The sequence below is a fragment of the Haemaphysalis longicornis genome, unplaced genomic scaffold, assembly GCF_048455015.1.
Source record: "Haemaphysalis longicornis isolate Haplotype H1 unplaced genomic scaffold, Haemaphysalis longicornis Haplotype H1 scaffold_2, whole genome shotgun sequence".
Lineage (NCBI taxonomy): Eukaryota > Metazoa > Arthropoda > Arachnida > Ixodida > Ixodidae > Haemaphysalis > Haemaphysalis longicornis.
The window spans coordinates 223142672-223162388 of record NW_027526295.1 but is presented as its reverse complement, the minus strand read 5'-3'; the positions used below and the strand labels follow the sequence as shown (position 1 = coordinate 223162388).

The window sequence follows — 19717 nt, the reverse complement described above, 5'->3', positions numbered from 1 at the left end:
TAAGAGGAAAAATTCCTCAGGGCACTCAAACCTGATCACGTGCTTTGAAGGAGAAAGCCTGGCGACCCTTATCGACTTCTTTACTCCTGCATCGCACTTGAGTCACTTTCTTCGTTTTAGTTTATCCGTCTTTCGGCGCGAAATGCTTCAACAGCTAGAAGACTGGTGACACACGCACACGACTCGTACTCACGTGCCGTCGCGTTCACTTGCCGCTCTGCACGGACCCACTGGCCTAACTTTTGTTTCACAGCTGGCAACATGCAGAGATCAGGGTTCAATTCAGATATGAATTGAAATGTGTTTTTTATTTACTCATTTCTTTACAGCGGCGGCTATCTTCTGTGCCCGCTAACAATAACTACGGTTTTTCGCACAATGCGGCACTTAAAGAAAATAGGCAGAAGCACGGCTTATTCATTTCATACTGCCAGAAAAGAACAGCAGCTCATATGTAAGAAATTTCCACGCAAACAGACAACCGTCTTCGCATAACCACTGAAAGCATAAAAAATATGACAAGGACAGCTAAACACTTCCTCTGAATGCGAGTCCGCTGCGCGAGGCAACGGCGCGAGTGCAAAATTCCGCGCCGCACGTGGTAATATCATGCGTCCTTTTAATATATATATATATATATATATATATATATATATATATATCAGGGTGTCGAACCGAAAAAAATACCGGTTCGGTTACGGTTCGGGTTCGGGTGAAATAATTTCGTTCCGGTTCAGTTCCGGTTCGACAAAATCACGTACCGAACCGGTTCGCGAACCGGTTCGGGAGCTTGAACCGGTTCGCGAACCGGTTCGATGAGTTGAATTATCACTGAAATTAGAAAAAAAACATTTACTAGTTTAAAACGACCGTCAAATCAAAACACAAACTAACATTCAAAATGCTGCTGCTCACCAAGGGCAGCTTTAAACAATTTAAAGCTTTAAACAGCTTTAAACTTTAAACAATTTGGAGATATTACAAAAACACATGAAGTGGCGACGATTTACCACCTTCTTTCTCACTCAGACTTTATGTTGTCCCAGTGACTATTCATAAAGCCACCGCCAAGAGATATGACGGTGGGATATATTTTCTGCCCTTTCCTTTTTTGTTGAAATCGCAATCGTCGCTATGCAATCACCCATCACGCTAACCTTGAAGCCTTAAATTTAGTCCTGCGTACTGGCGCGTTCAAATACCAGCGCTTAATACCAATGGCGCACATTTTTTATATTTGTAACAAAACAGAAAAATCCTACAACAGGCACATAAATACTACCAATGAATTAGAATATTTGGTCACCAATAATTTGTTAGCCGTCACCTTATCGAATGTGTTAGCCACACTTTTGTTAAAAGTAAGCTTTAGTTAACGCTCAGTCACTGCATTATTGCTCTGACCACTGCAATTCCTTTTGCGATACCGAAAGTGTGCATTACAATCAGTATGTCATCGTACCGCCTGAACCCTTACCATCGTTCCGTGTGCTACATTGCGGAATCTTATAACAGATAATGTGGTTACAAAATGAAAGGGAAATTTGACACGTGGAGCATGAGATGGGACTTTTTGGGTAGACGCTCTTTAATTAGTCCACAGCAGTACTCCCCTCCGGAACGAGTAGCAGTAGAAGCAATGTAGCGAGTTGGGCAAACGGCTTAGCAAACGGCTTAGCCACTGAGCAGCTCCTGCGGTCACACTTGTCAAGTATTAATAGTGTCGGACCTTTTAAACAAATTATGAAATGCAAAAAGTTTGCACACATCGGGTGTGAGCTTTCGCTGTTGCGCAGTGGAGCACTCCTGCAGCCTGATTGCTCCAATGAAGTCGCAGCTAGGGAAGGGCAAAGTCGTTTTATATCCCCTGCACGCTGCCGAGAATGACATTTCGTTTGGTCAGCTTGCACTACGCTCGCGCCTCCAGCAGCAACAGACCACTGCTACATTGGTGCTCATTCATTTCCCCTGTTGTTACATAGAGCGTGATAGTGTTCAATTGTCTGGAGGGGAAAGTGCGCGAGCAAGTACGAAGTTGATGGTACGGGAAAGAAAAAAAGGCCTGAATTGCATTCACTGTGCAATATCAACAACAGAGGGTCGAACCGTTTCGGCATGAACCGGTAACCGTTATTTCTTTTTCCGGTTCAGTTCCGGTTCGGGTTCAGCGTGCTCAAAAAATAACGGTTCGGGTTCGGGTTCAGTTCCGGAAAAAATACCGGTTCGGTTCCGGTTTTCGGTTCGGTTCGGTTCCGGTTCGACACCCTGATATATATATATATATATATATATATATATATATATATATATATATATATATATATATATATATATATATATATCACGCGTCCTCTTATAAACCTTTCATTACGATCATCGTCGTCGTCGTCATCGTAACATAAATAAGCGCTGGAGGAACGAAAAGCCTGCAAAGCAGACGAGACACGGCGCTACTAACGTCTCTGTCGTCGGTACCTCATTCCTCCTACACCTATTTTAGGCATAATTGATCAACTGCCCCAGCCCAGAAACCGCACGAATTATCATCCCTTTCCCTTGCGTATTTTTGTTGTTCTCCCAGTTACTATATGACTTGTATCCTTGGCCAGTCACATTTGTTACGCCTATGCGTAGGCTGAACGTCAGATAGCCGTAACGTTGAGCCTTACGACATGCCAAGCAACGAATGAATGAATGAATGAATGAATGAATGAATGAATGAATGAATGAATGAATTTATTGTCAAGAAAAAGGAAAGGAAAAGCCACCAGCAGGCGTAAATTGTCACACCTAGGGGTGAACACCGGAACGCCTGCTGGTGTGGGGGTTCGCTGGGAGCTCGCTGAACATTAAGCTGCGGGTTCCTCCTGACAAAAGGTGCAACTCTAAGCTTAACATTTGGCCTAACATCAGCCCGGCACATATCTGCGTTCGTCGTGTCGTCAAGCAGAGAACACACTTAGCGGAAACGCACTGCACTACCCGCCTAATTGCTCCTCTGTAATAAGCACGCTCAAATTACTCATGCAGGCATGGGGACATGTCTCTAACACATTTTTTTAAGTCGAACGCGCAACTCGGAGGAGCACTTACCGGCGCTAGCATGAGAGGTGAGCGGGAAAGAGAAGGGAAGCATCTACTTGGCAGGGGCGCCAGTCGACTATCGTCTTTCGTTGCAACAATAGGAGCAGATACACGGCCATTTTTTGTTTGAATTTCGTCAGTAAAGTTTTTTTGATGATTTTACTCCTGTTCCTTTGGTTGACATAGTTGGAGGGCGGTGACTCGGCTGCAAGCAAGCGAGCAATCAAAAACAACCCGCTCGAGTGCGTTTGCCCACGTGCAGTTGCAAGTTGAGGGAGATCTTGATGGAGAGTCTGCCTCGGTATTCAAAGTGCAGCCGCTCACCGAGACCCGGATGGCTCGTCGCTCGTCGAAGGCAACCTCGAAGTTGTGCTTGACCGAGGTGAAGACGAGCCGCTGGCCGTTGCGCGCCAGGTGCACGTTCCCGAGACGCCTGCTCACGGCGGCCAGGTTGCGCACGGCCACGGGGGCTCCGTTCACGCTCACGTCGGACAGCGTGGGGCCCAGCTTGACGAAGGTCCGGTTGCACATCACCGACACCCACGCCTCGCACACGCCGCCGTTGTCGCCGCGCCTCGAGCAGCGCCGGTGCGCTAACCACAGGGACAGAGCACAGGGCACAGCATTCGTCTTATAACAGCGCAATTACGGCTTTATGCCCGGACTTCGTTCAGATATAAACATTTTCCCATAATACTTGATGTTGACAAAGTGACGTCATAAAGCACCCACAGACGTCAACCTGTGTGCGTTTTCGGTGTTCTTTCCCTTTTTTTTTCTTTTTTGCCTGTGTGCGTAGGGGAACAAGCATTGTTCACGTCAACGTTAGCACCCTACGATTCTAACCTATAGCTGTGCCCCCCCTCTCCCTGTCACTCCCTCCACAATTTTTCGAAACGTCAGAAGTCAGTAGCCCCGATACATTGCATGTTGTTTAAATTAGGTGGCCAGAAAAAAAAAAAAAAAAAACCTTTTGCTCGTTGCACTGCAGGTTGGCTAAACGGATATGGATCTGGGTATGGCATGCTTCAAAATCTGCAGGCGCTATTTCGACGCGACGCCTTCGGCACCAAATTTCGTTCTGTCTTAAGATCCTACCCCCTCACCTGCAAGCATCAGTCCTTCGCGAAGTTATGTATCGCCCTCGCGTGCGAGAACGATCTTAGAGCTAAAATTTTTGGAAAGCCATGCATTCATGTGACCAAAACGTTTTCACTCAATGCAGCCAAATTCCGTTTGTAGGAAATTAAGTAAACTGCCATCTCGTTGGCAAAATGCTAAATCCCTGCACTAAGCCAAGTAAATGTTGGCAGCTAGATTTTCATTTCTAGGTTTTGTTAGCTTTTTTTTTTTCAGCCGACAGATGAAGAAATCTGGCGCAATTTACTTTCGTCACGCAGCTATTTGGCACACCGTCTAAGCGCGCAACTTAGAAGATTAATATCGAAATACGGTTTTTCGTCCTTAAACTACCAAAATGATTTTTCGATGCAGTAAAATAAAAAAAAATGTTGCATGATACTAAAACCGCACAAGCTGGATTTTCTGTTGTTTAGCTCCAAAATAAGTCAAATGCCGAGAACGTACCAGTCACTGAAAATTGCTTTGCCACTTTGTCCTGGAAGATGATGTGGTCGCACACGTCATGGCTGAAGCGAACGTCATCGAACGTCTTCACTGACCTTCCTTCAATCGTGCAGAACGCGGCTGCACAAACAAAGGCGAAGACGAGTGGCGGTTTGAGCCTGGAATTCTTGGGCAACGACCGCACGGCTTTTCGTAACGCCGATTCTCACTCACCATTCGATAGCAGTCTGCAAACGTCTTCATCGCCATTTATGGGAACTGCGGGCAATGGAAAGGCATTAGTCTGCAGAAGAGCTCGGGATGTCCATTTGACCCTCATTGTGTCAATTGAAACTTACCGCATTTATACTCTGGACAGCGGACATCGCGGGCCAGTTTAGCCTCGTACCCGCTCGGGCAGTCAATCTTTTTAGGCTCAAGACAGGGCGACATGGCAGGTGGGCGCTCAGCCTCCGCTGGAAACAAATATTATGCGTGTTTGAAAAACCATACACGCAGAAAATATGGTTGCAATACGTTCCCTTGAATTCGGGAGGCCGGGAGTTGAGCTGTACGCTGTGTATCAACGTTTAAATCAGCCAGACTCTTTTACCATCAGGATCGCAGAGACGCCAGAGCTAAAGCTATCTTCAAACGGTACGGCCAAAACGCCACCACAGTATACACAGACGCAGCCTCCTATCCCGGGAGGAGAGCTATGACTGCTGTTGTGACTACAGCTCAAGCCCTCCTCACAAGTGTATCAATTCTTACCACACATGCACAACAGGCAGAAGAAGCGGCCATAGCCCTAGCAATTGCTCAAACCCCTGCAGAGATCATTATTACGGACTGCCAACAAGCATGCAGAACTTTCTCCAGCGGCTTCGTCTCACCCCCCGCCACACAAATTCTGCTGCAGAATCCTCCACAACACCGCGTAAGGATTATTTGGGCTCCCGCCCATGCCGACGTGCCTGGCAACGAAGCTGCCCATCAGCATGCCCGCGATCTGACACACCGGGCTAGTCAGGAGTTCGGCGAGCAGCGGCGTGACTGTCCCCTTTTGTCCTACAAGGAAATCACGCAGCACTACCGCCTGCAGCGAACCATGTACCCTGCTCCACACAAAAATCTAACCAAAGAACAAGAACACCACCTTCGAGGTATCCAAACCAATACCTTTCCCCACCCAACTAGAGCCCACATTCTGGCTCCCACCCTCTACTCCTCGCAATGCCGCTTCTGTGAGGCTCCGGGCACGCTTTACCACATTGTGTGGGGCTGTGATAAAAACCCTGACCTACCCCCTCTGCCCTTCCCCTCCCCTGAGCACTGGGAGAGAGCACTGTCCAGCTCGGACCCTGATGACCAGCTTTGGCTGGTGAAGAGAGCCCAAGAAGCCGGACGGTCTCAAGGGGTCCTGGAATAAGGACTCTTCCCCAAGGCGAACTTCTTCATAGGGACGTTTATTCCTCCTCCTCCTCCTTTTACTTGGAACATTCTCTGACATAAAACTCCCCACAAGTGCCTGTCCATAGTTTTGGTGGGCCCTGTCTGTGAAGTCCATATCATTACAATTGCCGCGGTTTTTTCATGTTTAGTGCTAACTTTAATAGTTCAGTCGTGCTGCTCTCAAACTATTTATAGAGCTGTTGAGCTTTACATAGTGACTGCGCGCTGTATAGTTCATTTTCCCCTTTCTTTTCACTTTTATGGCTACCTCGGCAGCACCACGCATGCGCCACACACGCACAGGCAGCATCAAGCGGGCCGGCCAATAAAGGGAATTAAAAAGTGAGTATAATCTCATAGCCTAAAAGATATCAACAAACCTCAAGCACCGTTCGTTTGGAAAGGATGCTTCATGAACTTCCCTCCAGGCTTTGCCTCAGCAGATACAGGTTTCCCCAACCACACAAACGCCTGAATACCTACGAAAATCAAACACTAAGGAAAATTCAAACGAACGCTGTCATACACAGGTTTAGGCTTGCTTTAATATTCCTGAACACCACAGACGAACACTGCACGTAATGCGAAGTAGTAGCAAATCTCTTCCACGCGCCCTGGGGATGCCCGATTATATGGCCCGCAAAGAACACCCACGAACCCAACACACTATAGAGATACGGAAGGCAGCCCTGGCCAACTCCCCCCTCGAGACTCAGCCAGAGCAGATCCGAACAGCGGAAATTAGGGCAGCTGATATTGGACCCTGGAAAGAGGGCTGCACTCACTTCCCAAGCCCCAACTTTCCCTCCCCCCTCACCCCTCACATCAATAAACTTTACTAACTGACTGATTTTTTTTACCTGCTTTTGCATATCTCGTGTTACATTGTATGCCGAAACCTGCAGGAGATATACTGCCAGCGTACTTGTTTATCTCACTCCTGCTAATACCAATCGATTCACTGCGAGCGTCAGGTCTTCTTGTCTGATATAGTTGACGTTAGTCTAAATTTCGGCACAATTATAAGCGCCTCAACTGCTTGTGGAGCTCGGCGCAAACGAATGATTGATTTGATTGATTAATTGTGGGGTTTAACGCGCCGACGCAACGCAGGCGATGAGGCGCGCCGTAGTGGAGGGCTCCGGATTAATTTTGACCACCTGGGGATCTTTATCGTGCGCCGAAATCTCGTACACACGGGCGTTTTTGCTTTTCGCCTCCATCAGAAAAGCGGCCGGGCGCAAACGAATGGAAACCATTTCAAACCGATCGGCAGGGCTGAACTCTAATCGTCAGGCGGTTTTTTTTATTATAAGCGGTCATTATGAAGCTATGTAGCCGAAGCCAAGCTCACCACTGCAGTCTTGCTCGTCGTCCGGACAGTCTTGGACGCCATTGCACCACTTGTACTCGTCGATGCACTCATTGGACGTTGGGCACAGGCGCTGGCCAAAGGGACAGTGCGCGCACTTGCACTGGCACTTGTTGTCGAAGAAGGAACGTTGACCCTACCGGCACAGATCAGAAAAAAGAACATGTCTTTGTGTCAACTCGCTAGCTTTTCCAAAGGGGCTGAACAAACCTCTTCGATCCTCATCACGGTGCACAAGAGCAGGGAGACAAACTGGGTTAACTGTATTGCTTTAAAGAGACGCGTTCGAAATTTGTTTTTAGACTGCGCGCGGAAACGTTGTTGTAAACTAGTTTGATTAATGATTGCGGTGTCCTGATTTTTTTTTTCGCAGTCAGTCAATCAATCATTCAAGATGTGAGAGAGAGAGAGGAACTGAGATGCGGAAATACACTTCCTTGTTAACGGTATAGTCTGCAGACTGGTGAACCTTATTAGATAAACGAGGGATAGAAAACAACATACCAAATAACATAATTCCGCGAAACGCGACTGTACGCTAGTTTGTTTGTGATCACCAGGCTACACAAAGCTGGAACTTGTTTTGAAAATGCGTTTATCTTAGCGGTCAGCACCAGCTGCAGTTGGCCCAAACAGTCGAGTAAAAAAAGAAATACACTTCTCAAAAATATCGACGCCCTATAAATTTACAACGCCCCAACGATGTAAGACCTAGATTATATATATATATATATATATATATATATATATATATATATATATATATATATATATATATATCCTCGGTAACAGAAACAGCGGAGGGTTTATTTAGACGTTTCGACTTCGAGACAAGTCTTCTACGGGAATGATGGCTTCGGTCGCTTCGGAAGAGAGCAGTTGCTCGTCATGCTCTCTTCCGAAGCGACCGAAGTCCCGTAGAAGACTTGTCTCGAAGTCGAAACGTCTAAATAAACCCTCCGCTGTTGCTGTTACCGAGGTTTCTTACTTTGTGCTCACCACGCCTTCGGCCTCATCGCCAGCATGCCATATATATATATATATATATATATATATATATATATATATATATATATATATATGTGTGTGTGTGTGTGTGTGTGTGTGTGTGTGTGTGGGTGTGTGTGTGTGTGTGTGTATACATATAAATATATAGCGAATCAGAAATGGGAAATGAGGGGCTCGGTGAAAATAAGACAGAAAATAAGGTTTGGCAGTCAAGAAAACCTCGGAAAGCAAAGGGGAGGGTGTGGTGGGTCATAGAAACGGGTGAAGAATTTTTTGAGTCATAAAGAAAGAAATATATATATATATATATATATATATATATATATATATATATATATATATATATATATATATATATATATATATATATATATATATATATATGCCCTGAGGAAAGCAAGTTCTCTTTGCTGAAACGTAGGCCACAATCGTGCTTTTACCTTGTTCGAAGTTTTTCTTCTCTTGTATACATATATATATATATATATATATATATATATATATATATATATATATATATATATATATATATATATATATATATATATATATATATATATATATTAAGGTTGCAGTCGTCATTGCCAGTGCTATTCGGCTGTTTCTGAAATATTTAATAGTGCCGAATGACGTATTGTTGTCATGTTTCTTTGATACAGTGATAAATAAGCGAAAATATAAGTCGAGAAAAAATCCGCCGTTTTTTCCGGGAGCGGGAGTCGAACCCACATCTCCGCATAACGCGTGCGGTGCGTTAACCAATTACGTTACCCCGCAGCGGCCCTTATATATATATATATATATATATATATATATATATATATATATATATATATATATATATATATATATATATATATAGCGAATCAGAATGGCAAATGAGGGACTCGTTGAATTAAGACAGAAATAGGTTTTTAAATATAGATTTGAAAAACTAACGGCTGAAAACATTTATGGCTTTGGACTGACACTTAAAAGTACCCAAAAGCGTTCCAACTGATGATTTGGCACAATCTGCTAAGTTGCAGTAAAAACTAATGAACAAACATTAAGCGCGGCGAACTGTAAGGCATAGTCTAAAATATTGGCTTTGTTACCCGTGCACGGAACTCATTCGTAAATGTAAACGTATTTTTTACCGCTTTGTTTTGGCCGCTGTCTCGGCCTGTCGCCCCGAGAACGAGTGTAATAGGCGTCAGAATTGTTTATCTTTTAGCTCTAAAAGTTTGCCTGCGTCATCATTAACGCATCTTGCGCGCCGTAATTGTTTAAAACTATTCAAAGTGGTCATGGGAATAAAAAAGGGTATGGTGCCCACATTGAATCATATCTTCCGCTCACGCCATTTTCAATCATCATATTTTTTTGCGGAGTTCATGCAATGACAAAGAGGAGACGTAAGCCGTGTTACCGAAGTCGCAGACGCATAGACCAGCGCTCCTCCAAAGGCCGCCAGGGTGAGGAAGCCCCACACGAGCATCGTTTGCATGGCTTCCGCTCTGAGAACTCCCAACACACGGAGCACAGTTGACTCGGCCAGACGCCGTGAACCGCGAAAAGCTCCGCATTTCCAACAACGCACGCTTTTCTTCGTAATCTCGCGGTAGGAAGAAAAGCTTGCAGCCTAGCGGTCGGCCTCTATACGGATAGCGTGGGCCGCGGAGAGGCCCGCTTGTCTCGAGATAAGCGGCTACGACGGGAAACAGCCTGTGGACACAAACCACAAACATAGCGGAAGTCCTTGGCGCTACGTGCTCATCGAAGGTCCGATCAATGGTTCTGGCCGCTGTGACTGGCAGTGATCCAGACGCGACAGAAGGGTTGGCTCGGTGCAGTCAATCACTTGCGGAGAAACCGGGATATGTAGAGGGAGGCGTCAAAGGGCCCCGCATTACTATGTAGAAATGAATTATGTAGGTCGGGCCGCGGTTCAAGAGCGGTATATGCGATGTCGCCCCGTAAACACACGCCCGCGATGTCGGTGTCAAATCGGGCAGAGCTTAAGGACCACTGTTTCCCGCTAGGATAGAGGCTGTCTTTAAAGCCATTGACATAACGTAGTGATGGATGTCTCTAGGAGAGAAAGAGCCGAGTTGTACGAAAGCAATATAGCCCACGTGTGCTTTTCATGTGGAGGATGTTTCACTAAGACGTCTTCGTGCAGCTTGCCTTAAAAGTAAGGAATAAGGGAGTGGGAAACGAGCGCCTTATTCGTCCGATAAATTGGCGGAAACTTGTCTCGTCGGGTAGCAAAGCCAGAGTTGTAAACCAAGCGCCGACCAATATAGGGGGTCAAAAAATAAACATGCGTATCGGGTTCCGAAATAATGACAGAGGCTGTGAGCAGTGCGCCTGAGTGGTTATCTGTAGTTATCGCAAGCTTGTTGCTTCTCCTGCCGGCATGTTCCCGTCACAGCTACACTGAAAAGGTCTTTGACTTCGAGTGAAAAGCGTTTCGGAATGAAAAGCGTTTTTAGTACAAGGCTTGCGCGACATAATCGGGGTGAAAATCTTACCTTCGGGCAGGAGCAACGGCTCTTCGTGCACTTGGAGTGACCATACAGGGTACAGCTGCAGAGGTCGCAGTTGGACTTCCTAATTACAGTGTTCACCTGAAACCAAAATGAAGCCCAATTTTGCCGTTATTTTTATTTCTAGCGCAATTCTGTTTTAAGGTTATTTTTGAGCATACATGAAATTTTTAGCATTTTGGGCTTTTAAATACCTGTAAGTACTTAAGTAGCTTCATTCATTCCCACATCGCGTATTATTTCCTGATTTGCATGTTGCAAAAGAGCCACTCCAGAAAGCTCCTGTGCGGCGAATACATGTTCAGGGGTAACGAAGCGCCGTGACTGTGCTCCCCTCGTTTTCCTGTGTTGCCTATAGAGATGTTTCCCCTTGTAACCGTGCACAGCCACACGCCCAATCTTCAGTCTTAGTAAAGCGAAGCGAATTGAAACGCTTAAAAAATGTGGGTGCTTAAGTGGAACGTGTTTGGAGCCATGTAAACAAATCCATAGTTTTTTTTCTTTTCGTCCCTCTTGTTTTAACAATAGAGCCGCTTAGGCTCTTCGGTGCGCCATCCATGGACAGAAAAAATACCAAGAAAATACCGAGCGCATGTGAGCATGCGTCTCGTGGGGAGCGCCCGGCGTCGTCCAGGCGTGGGGAGGAGCTCGCAAAAAGAAAAGAAAAAATACCGAGCGCACGTGCCAGTCAGCGTTTGAGCAAACAGCATCGCCGACAAAACGACTGTCGTCTGCTCCTGACGCTACTCAATCCGCGTTGCTAGGGGCAACTACCTGCGCTCATGAAACTCGGAACCGCAGCGGCGGTGGTGGCGGCAGAAGTCTCCCCGACTCTATGCCGCGCAGATGGGGGATGGGGCGACCAAAGAATATTCCGACGCCCGAAGAAGAGGCAGATTATCAGGACACGCGCCGCTCTGCCAGGCGAGAATGCAATCGCCGAGAAGAACAAGAAGAATTAGTGCAGGTCTTCAACGGCGAAGGAGCACTCGACGAAGACTTTGCGACGGCGGACGATGAGGTATACGAAGACTGAAGAGGACACTCTACAAATAAGTCACTTATTTTCTTTACTTTGCGTTTGATTTGGTCTTTTGCTGACGAGCGCCATATACATACACAGGGTAAATGGTTCTCAGTGACTTATATGGTGCTCGTCGAGGTAAGCTTAGTGAGACGAACACACCTTTGCTGTGACGTCAGGCTTACACCGTTGTGCTTTGATTTTTTGCGCGATTACCTGAAACAACTGGCCGTCCTGGAAACACGAGCAGTGGGACGGAGCAACGCAGTTGGCGCCGTCGCAGAGCATTCCTTCCGCGCACATGGGACAGAAGGCTTGCAGCGAGCTTGGCAGCTCAGGACACATGGGCACCACCGTGGCTGTTCCCGTCACTAAAGTGGATCGAAGTCGCAGAGAGAAATTAGTCTAAAGGGCAGGACTTCACATGACTCCGCTTGCGTTCCTTTATAAGGTTACGCGCGCTTACCCGGAGCATTCGTGGTGGGCGCCACGGGTGTCGTTCCTGGTGGTGCGATGTCCAAGTTTTCTGGAGATGAGAAATAAATAGTTAGCCGGGATGCTTACAAAGCTAACATTTTGTGAGCCTTGGGCAAGCCTGTAGCGTGTGCCGTACCCTGGCTCACTCAATCCGCATAGCCCCTGTCCGTACCCCAAGGAGTTGTCTCAGGGTATATTCCGCCCAGAGTATAAGGCCTGCTTGGATCCGCCCCATCACCTCTTGCTTACCGCCACTGCAACCGAGCACGTCGAAGCGCAGTGCGATCAGTTCGTTCCATGCTGTCGGCTCGATGCGAACGAAGCGTGCTCGAACTGGTCGGTCGAACAGCTGCCTCGAAACTCCGCTGGACTCGTGGTTGCCCCGGAAATCCTTGTACGGGTGCGTAGAAGAGATAACGCATGGTTTGAATATTTGCAGCGCTTGTAACGCTCACCACTGTTTCAAAATAAAAAAGCGCGGCACAAGAAATAGAACAGTTGACCGACACTGTGTTTTCAGAGGAGACACTAGCGAAAACACTGGGAGTAAAATCAATGGCAGGCTTACAAATATAAGCGGGCAAGCCTGTAGGATTGTTGGCTCACAACGCCTGGCGTTGAGCCACGTTCGCACAAAACACTTAGCGCTACTAACGAATTTCCCTCTACTGCCACAAGAGGCCACACTTTACGTTCACTTGAGCAAAAAGACACTGCGGCAACAGATGACATACAAAACACAATTGTGTCGTGTATCTCATCTGCTGTCGTCGTGCCTTTTTGCGCGATGAACTCAGTATTCCCAATACCTAATCTCCCAACACACACGTTATTACGCAACAAGAGATTGGCTGCGTGGCAGCGAGGGCGTTTAGTGATTGGTTAAAAGTTCTAATTAGTGCCACGAGGAGGATATTCCAGCTTGGATCGAATCCCGCTCTATCGAAAATTGTTGACTCCGACACTACGACAGAATTCAGTGGCGTGTTTTGCCAATTTTGTTCAGAAAAGCGTAACCCCCCGCTCTCCTTCTTCAATTTAATAGTATTTCGGACTTCCCCGCTGCCAACTCTTTCAGTGACCTGACGGATTGCTGAAAAAAATTATAATCACAGAAATTCCCGGGCAAAAGCAAAGTCTCGTTGAGACGAAGCGAACAGAACGATGATTGGACTCTCAAGCGTGATGATGTGTCTGTCCAGCACACCAAGTACCTCGATTCGCCCGCTGGAGTCTTGCACGTAGGCGTACTGCGTGCCGTCGACACTGACTAGGACACGATACCGCTCCACCCACTGGTGAGTCCGCTCGCGGCCTTGAGTGGCTATGCCGAAGACGTTCCTCTGTCTGCCGAGGTCCACTTCGACAAACTCTCCGAGCCCTTGGCGACGCGGAATCCATGCTCCGACTAGCGAGGTAAACAGAGAGGAGCGAACCTATAAACCTTCTTTTCATCCGTTAATCTGTCATAAGATCAAAACACGTTCTGGGCTGTGTTGCGCATGCGCAGTTACATTTTCCTGTCGACTGCGCCAATCATAAGGCCGCTAGCACAACCCACTGACAAAATGGCAGATCCCCGGACGAAGAAGTTAAAAAGGTCTATGTAGAGTTGACTGTGCTCTCAGTAGTTGCTTCCGCCACGGTACCCTTATAAGAATAAGGTACGATTAACTTCAAATTCCATAATTCTTTTGTTTTATGTGACGCATGCAGGGCCCAAAACAATTAACCACTTCCTTCTACATTTTTTGTTTTGCTTAAATTTATAGTTTATTGAAGTCTGGCACAAATGACCATCTCTTGTTAGACAGGCAGCTTAACCTGCCAAATTTCTCCAGTGCTGCTGTTAAAAATTTCTGAGACCCTTCCAGGAACAACCCTCGTTATAAAATGTTTGTTTTAAGTGGAACACGAAAATTATGATGCCTTACTTAGAAAGAATAATTATTTGTTTCACAGTATACAAATATTTGCCTTTAATAATGAATAGTCAGAACAGACTACAGTAGTATATGTCTTTAAGCCTACAGACTGATTTTATGCCGGGGCTTCCAAAAACAGGATTTTAACCAAACAGGAGGCTGCAGTACTTTGTCCCAGTTATCCCCCTCCCCTTTTTTAATTTACTGTAGTTTTGTTTTAAGTCAGCAGAATACCGGCCATTCCCTCGTCTAAAAATATGTCTTGCTACAGCCTATTACCTTGATACTCGCGATGGTAGGGTGCAAATAACTTCCCGGAACTGTGACTGTGACTGCTACTACGTTTATCAAACCCCCTACACCCGCAAACGTCAGCCTAAACGACGCTTTCGTGGAACTGAGATGTTGAGAGGCAGGCAGCGTCCAACTACAGCCTTCCGCCAGTAGAGGACTCCCATTATTATGTCCTGCTACAGCCTTAAACGCGTGTTGAATGCGCAACACCGGCACTGCTGACAAAGCGAAAGAAGCGCCTTACTCGCTCACACTATGCTGTCACACGGACACCGTCACGGCGTAACGTTACAGCTGGCAGAATGCGTGTATGCGCTAAAGAAATGGCGTGAAAACCTTACGTGACGTGGATGTCGTGGTGGAGCCGAGGCGCGAGTTGGAGGGCGACGTGGAGAGACTCGCGCTGCTTGACGCCTTGTAGCTGCTGTCCGGCAGCGGGGAGGGCCCGTTCACCAGGTACACGAACTGCGTGCACTTGTCTGCAAACCGGCGACACGGGCATATTCAGTGACTGCAGATGCAGTCCATTAAACTTGGTCATACCGACAGAGCAGCACAACACATAATAAGCTTGACATAATAACAGGCCCTTTGGAAAATATCGGAGTTAAAGCACGTGATTGTGGTTTGCAAACAGCTTGAACCCATGAAGGGACTTACGAGCACACCCGAGAACAAAGAAATGCTTTAAACTAGCGAGGAAAAGGAACAATGACGTACCGTCACTCGTTGGCACAGAAGTGTGGTCGTATATTATGCCAGTCTGAGTCGTGACTTCATCTGTAAAAGTAAAAATGACAGAAAGGGATGAGTTGGCTAACAGGTGAACCATTAACAGGTGAACCGTTTATTTTTATTTTATGCGCTACGCCAGTAGAACTTGACGCCAGTGCATATTCTAAAGCAAGGAATAAAAACAAGAACGCCACAAAAACAGATTTTGCATGTGCATAAATGTCTTCACTAGGCGCAAAAAGACACGGACGAAATACTGAGGTAAACAGGGCGCTTCAGTATTTCGTCCGTGTCTTTTTGCGCCTAGTGAAGATGAATCTAAACCAACTCGCCCAGTTATCTGTTTTGTTACAAAAAGTGTCGCCGGTACGATATAGTTTGTTTATCTTAAGCTGTTTACTTGCTGGCTTAAAGTCGGAGTATGAAGCGGTTATTACAGCAGCTGGGGAAAAGTTTAGGGGAGACTATGTTGAACGGGAGGTTCGTCCAGATCAATGTTATCTTATTTGTAATCAATCTCATCGTAATAAATAACGAAATAAATAAAACATCCAATCATATTTTTTGGTTGAAAGTTCTATGGGATTCGAGTTCAAATTTCGGAACCAACGTAAGATATTTTTAATACGTTTACTGTAATGAAAAACCCAGGGGTCATCAGGTCCCCCTAGAGGTAGCAAGAAGTTATGGTTCACGGTGTGTATGGGTGGGAATCAGTAGGGGTAAAGTACTTGGTTGGAATGTAAAATGTAGGAGAGTTGTTTAAATATATCCGTGAGGTTTTAAAACGAGCAGCCAGAGGTTACATTTCGTACTGTAACCAAGAACTGTGTAGAAGTTTTGGTAATCAGCACAAATGTCTAAATTTTATCCGGCCGGAAGTCACAGCATTGAGTGCAAAACGATACCGCTCGCTAACTGGCAACAGAATGTTGGTATATTTCGTGTATTATTTTATTGCTATGCCATACCGGCCTATATTAAGCCCTAAGCCTAGACAATCCCCCCAAAAAAACAGGACAAAATGTGGTGCGGCCTATTTTACGTAAAGAAGCATGCAATGGCATGCAAGCACTTTTTTGAAAGCTGAACAACCGCCCACAAAACACGCCTAAGAACACTGAATTCTTATCCAGATTTATGCACGCGCATCGACCAGGAAAGCAACGCTGAGAAAGCACACACTCGGTAGAGCAGTCGTCGTGGTCGTTCCAGTCGTTCCGATATCTGTGGTCACCACTGCGGACGTCGTGGTCCTTTCAGATGGTGGGGTCCTCCTCGCCGTCGTTGCGGTCGGCGCTGGTGGGACGGGCGTGGTCTGCCAGTTGTTATAGCAGTCGCAGTAGAAGCGAACCATGTAGTCCGGACAGGGTGCATCGCTGTTGGCCGGGTCGTTCTTGCAGACCAGTCCCCGCTGGATGTCACACTCGATGCCCTGCGGTGGCGCTTGAGGCAAGTCCCTCGCGAACGGCTCGCACTGCACCTCCGTGCGGTAGTGCTCGTCGCAGAGCGGGAGGCCGCTCTGCTCGATACCGCTCACAGACTCGACGTCGCCGTGCTCGTCCGGCTTGTGGGTATTGAACCACATGGACCAACCGGGAACGCAGAAGCCTCCGCCCACGGTAGCGTTCTCGACGACCACAGGGATCCCTGGATTTGCAGAGGGATTGGCGTATACAGTCAATGATCTCGATTCTCTAGCCATCTGCATTTTAAAGAAAAACTGAAGCACTTTAAAAAAATGTGGTTGATCCTTCTTTCATAGGAATCGGTAAAACACGAAATTGAAATGTGGCTTCACAGGAGCATTTGAACTCCTCAGCAGCTTCCGCTGCTACACGCTGCCCTATCGAGGCGCCAACTATAGGCGCTCATAAGCGTCATGACGCACTACTTCGCTTCGCCTCTCCTAGACGGCAGTACCACCTGAATGGACTTGTTAGAGGGAAGGACATAAGGCGCATTTGTAGAGCTACCCGGCATGACTCCATGGCTCAGTCGGTAGAGCGTTTCACACCTCCCGTTGCGGCCAGAGTGATCGTGGGCTCTAAACCGCCGCCGCGCCGATGGAACCTTTTCTGGTGATGTCATTTCCGTGACGGATATGACGTCAGTGAGGCTTGTGTACCCCGGCATAAAACACTTTCGTGTTAAAAACGAATCTAATTTCATCACTTATGAATCCCATTAAGGGGTTCCAAGGGAGTTCCCGAAGCACCACTCCAGAGGGGTTGCGGGTGCTAGAGGAAAGTACGTGTGTGCGCCGGCAGAAGGGGGGGGGGATGTTGCATGTTTGACGCAACAGGCTATTTGCGCTCGACACGTTAGATGACCGCCCTCTATTGGTTCCATACAAGTGCGTGAGCTTTAAACCCGACGTCATACGATAAACCGAGAAAGCGCACTGCGCACACAGTATGCAACTCGGTCTTTGCTGTGGCTTTAAAATGATTTTGTAAATATATTATTGCTTAGTGCGTTCAGTGCTACCTTTAAGCACTGTTAACAAAGGAGCGTAAACAGCACTGCCAGCTACCCGCATTAGATCGGTAATAAATTTGCATCTAACTTGGTAAATGGTCATATATAAAAATTCTAATACAGTAACGCCGAAGCGCCGGCCTGTGGCAGATCTCGACGACCACGGTATGCATTTATGAAAAGATGCCAGTGCATACTGCCGGTGATGACACACGGAGCTGAAACTTGGCGCTTACTAAACAAATGTAAAACAAACTTCTATTGGGCCGATGGGCCGTGGAACGAATAATGTCAGTAGTAATTCTGAGGGACAAGGAACGAGCTGCCTGGGTCAGAGAACAAGTTATGACAGTTCAAATAAAGGGGAAGAAAATGGACTTAGGATCGCCATGTAGTGAGGCGAACCAACCGGTGGACAATTAGGGTAACAGAGTGGATACCAAGAGATGGGTCTAGAAGAAGAGGAAGGCCACTATCCCTATGGAGGGATGAAATATGAAACTTCGGGGGTTAACTGTAGACACGAGCGCCGCAGGACAGAAGCTGTTAGAAGTCAATGGGAGAGGCCTTCACCCTGCAGTGGGCCTAAGTAAGCTGTTATTGATGATTATGATGATGATGAATGCGAAGATGACTGATAAAACCACGGTCTAGCATCGTGAGACTTAGGTGGCTTCAGTCAGACGTAAGCAGCGCGTTAATTGTGGCGATCTGCTTTCCACTCTATGACGCTTTTATGCAAATAACATGCACATGCCTTGGCGTGCTAACAAGAGAGGCATCATGGCTTCACAGCGATAGGGCGGGTACATTGTCTGTGACTAGTGGGTGTAAATGAAGACAACGTTTGTCGACCACGCCCTTGACCCGCCTCACCTGAGCTGGGCGTGACTATCTGCGGCAGTCCAGTTGGCAGTGGCTTGCAGTCCTGCTGGATTGCGCAGAAGATCTGGTTGTCTTGGCAAATGCAGCGCTCGCAACCCCTGTCTACCACCTGGTTGGCCTGCGCTCCACAGAAAGTCCGAATGAGGGTACAGGACGCATTTGCACTCTATAGTTGTATGACGCTGTATGAGTAACTAATGACACCTTCAACAGGTGTGCCCTGGCGGAATTTCAGCTGCATTTCCAACGATGCGATGCATTTGTGCAACCACCAAGGAATGGGAACGATGTGCGCGCGTTGCACTGCGGGAATGAGCAACTCGGCCTGTGCGCTGAGAGCGAAAGTATAAAGTATAATATTGTACCTCGAATTACTGTAAGGTTTTCAAATAGAAGTGTCGCATAAGCGTTTCAATTGAAGTCGTCAAATGCAGGTAGCCAACTAAAAGTATAGGTAGAACAGCAGCTTTTTATATTCGCTGGATTGTAAAACAAACACGCTTCCTGTCCCACCACGGGATCTTTCCGCGCTCACACTCAACGACGTATTTACGTATGACTGACATAAATATTCTTCACAAAACGTACTGCTTTGTTGTTGCGTTGTTGTACTTTTTGTTTTATCATTTCGTTTATTTAGCCCGGCTGCTTCCTCTCTCTCTCTCTCTCTCTGCCAGCCAGCCGTCAACAGAAAAAGCAAAACTGTTCTTTACCGTGTTTAAGTTCAGGTAATAGGGTCAGCTTTATTGCGTTGAGGTGCGACGTAATGTTCAACTCATGTGCAACTCATGTAACATACGCAATATCACATGGCGCGCTGGCTGATTAGTTAATTATCAGTGTTTCACGCTTGAGCAACTGTAGGTTTTTGAGGAACCAA

The 19717-nt window shown here is 46.7% G+C and overlaps 1 protein-coding gene across 1 annotated transcript in view; it reads right to left on the bottom strand.

The window, feature by feature from the left end:
• The window catches only part of LOC144168516 (uncharacterized), a 105007-nt gene that overhangs the window by 30787 nt on the left and 54503 nt on the right, over positions 1–19717 (bottom strand). The window contains exons 36-49 of the mRNA XM_077697485.1: positions 18829–18955; positions 16657–17121; positions 15457–15516; positions 15078–15215; positions 13732–13925; positions 12767–12908; positions 12507–12566; positions 12257–12411; positions 11002–11097; positions 7460–7613; positions 5010–5126; positions 4885–4929; positions 4672–4791; positions 3409–3677 (exon numbers count right to left, since the gene is read on the bottom strand). Of these exons, the coding sequence (XP_077553611.1) occupies positions 3409–3677; positions 4672–4791; positions 4885–4929; positions 5010–5126; positions 7460–7613; positions 11002–11097; positions 12257–12411; positions 12507–12566; positions 12767–12908; positions 13732–13925; positions 15078–15215; positions 15457–15516; positions 16657–17121; positions 18829–18955 (2142 nt within the window). The remainder of the gene's footprint in view (positions 1–3408; positions 3678–4671; positions 4792–4884; positions 4930–5009; positions 5127–7459; positions 7614–11001; positions 11098–12256; positions 12412–12506; positions 12567–12766; positions 12909–13731; positions 13926–15077; positions 15216–15456; positions 15517–16656; positions 17122–18828; positions 18956–19717) is intronic.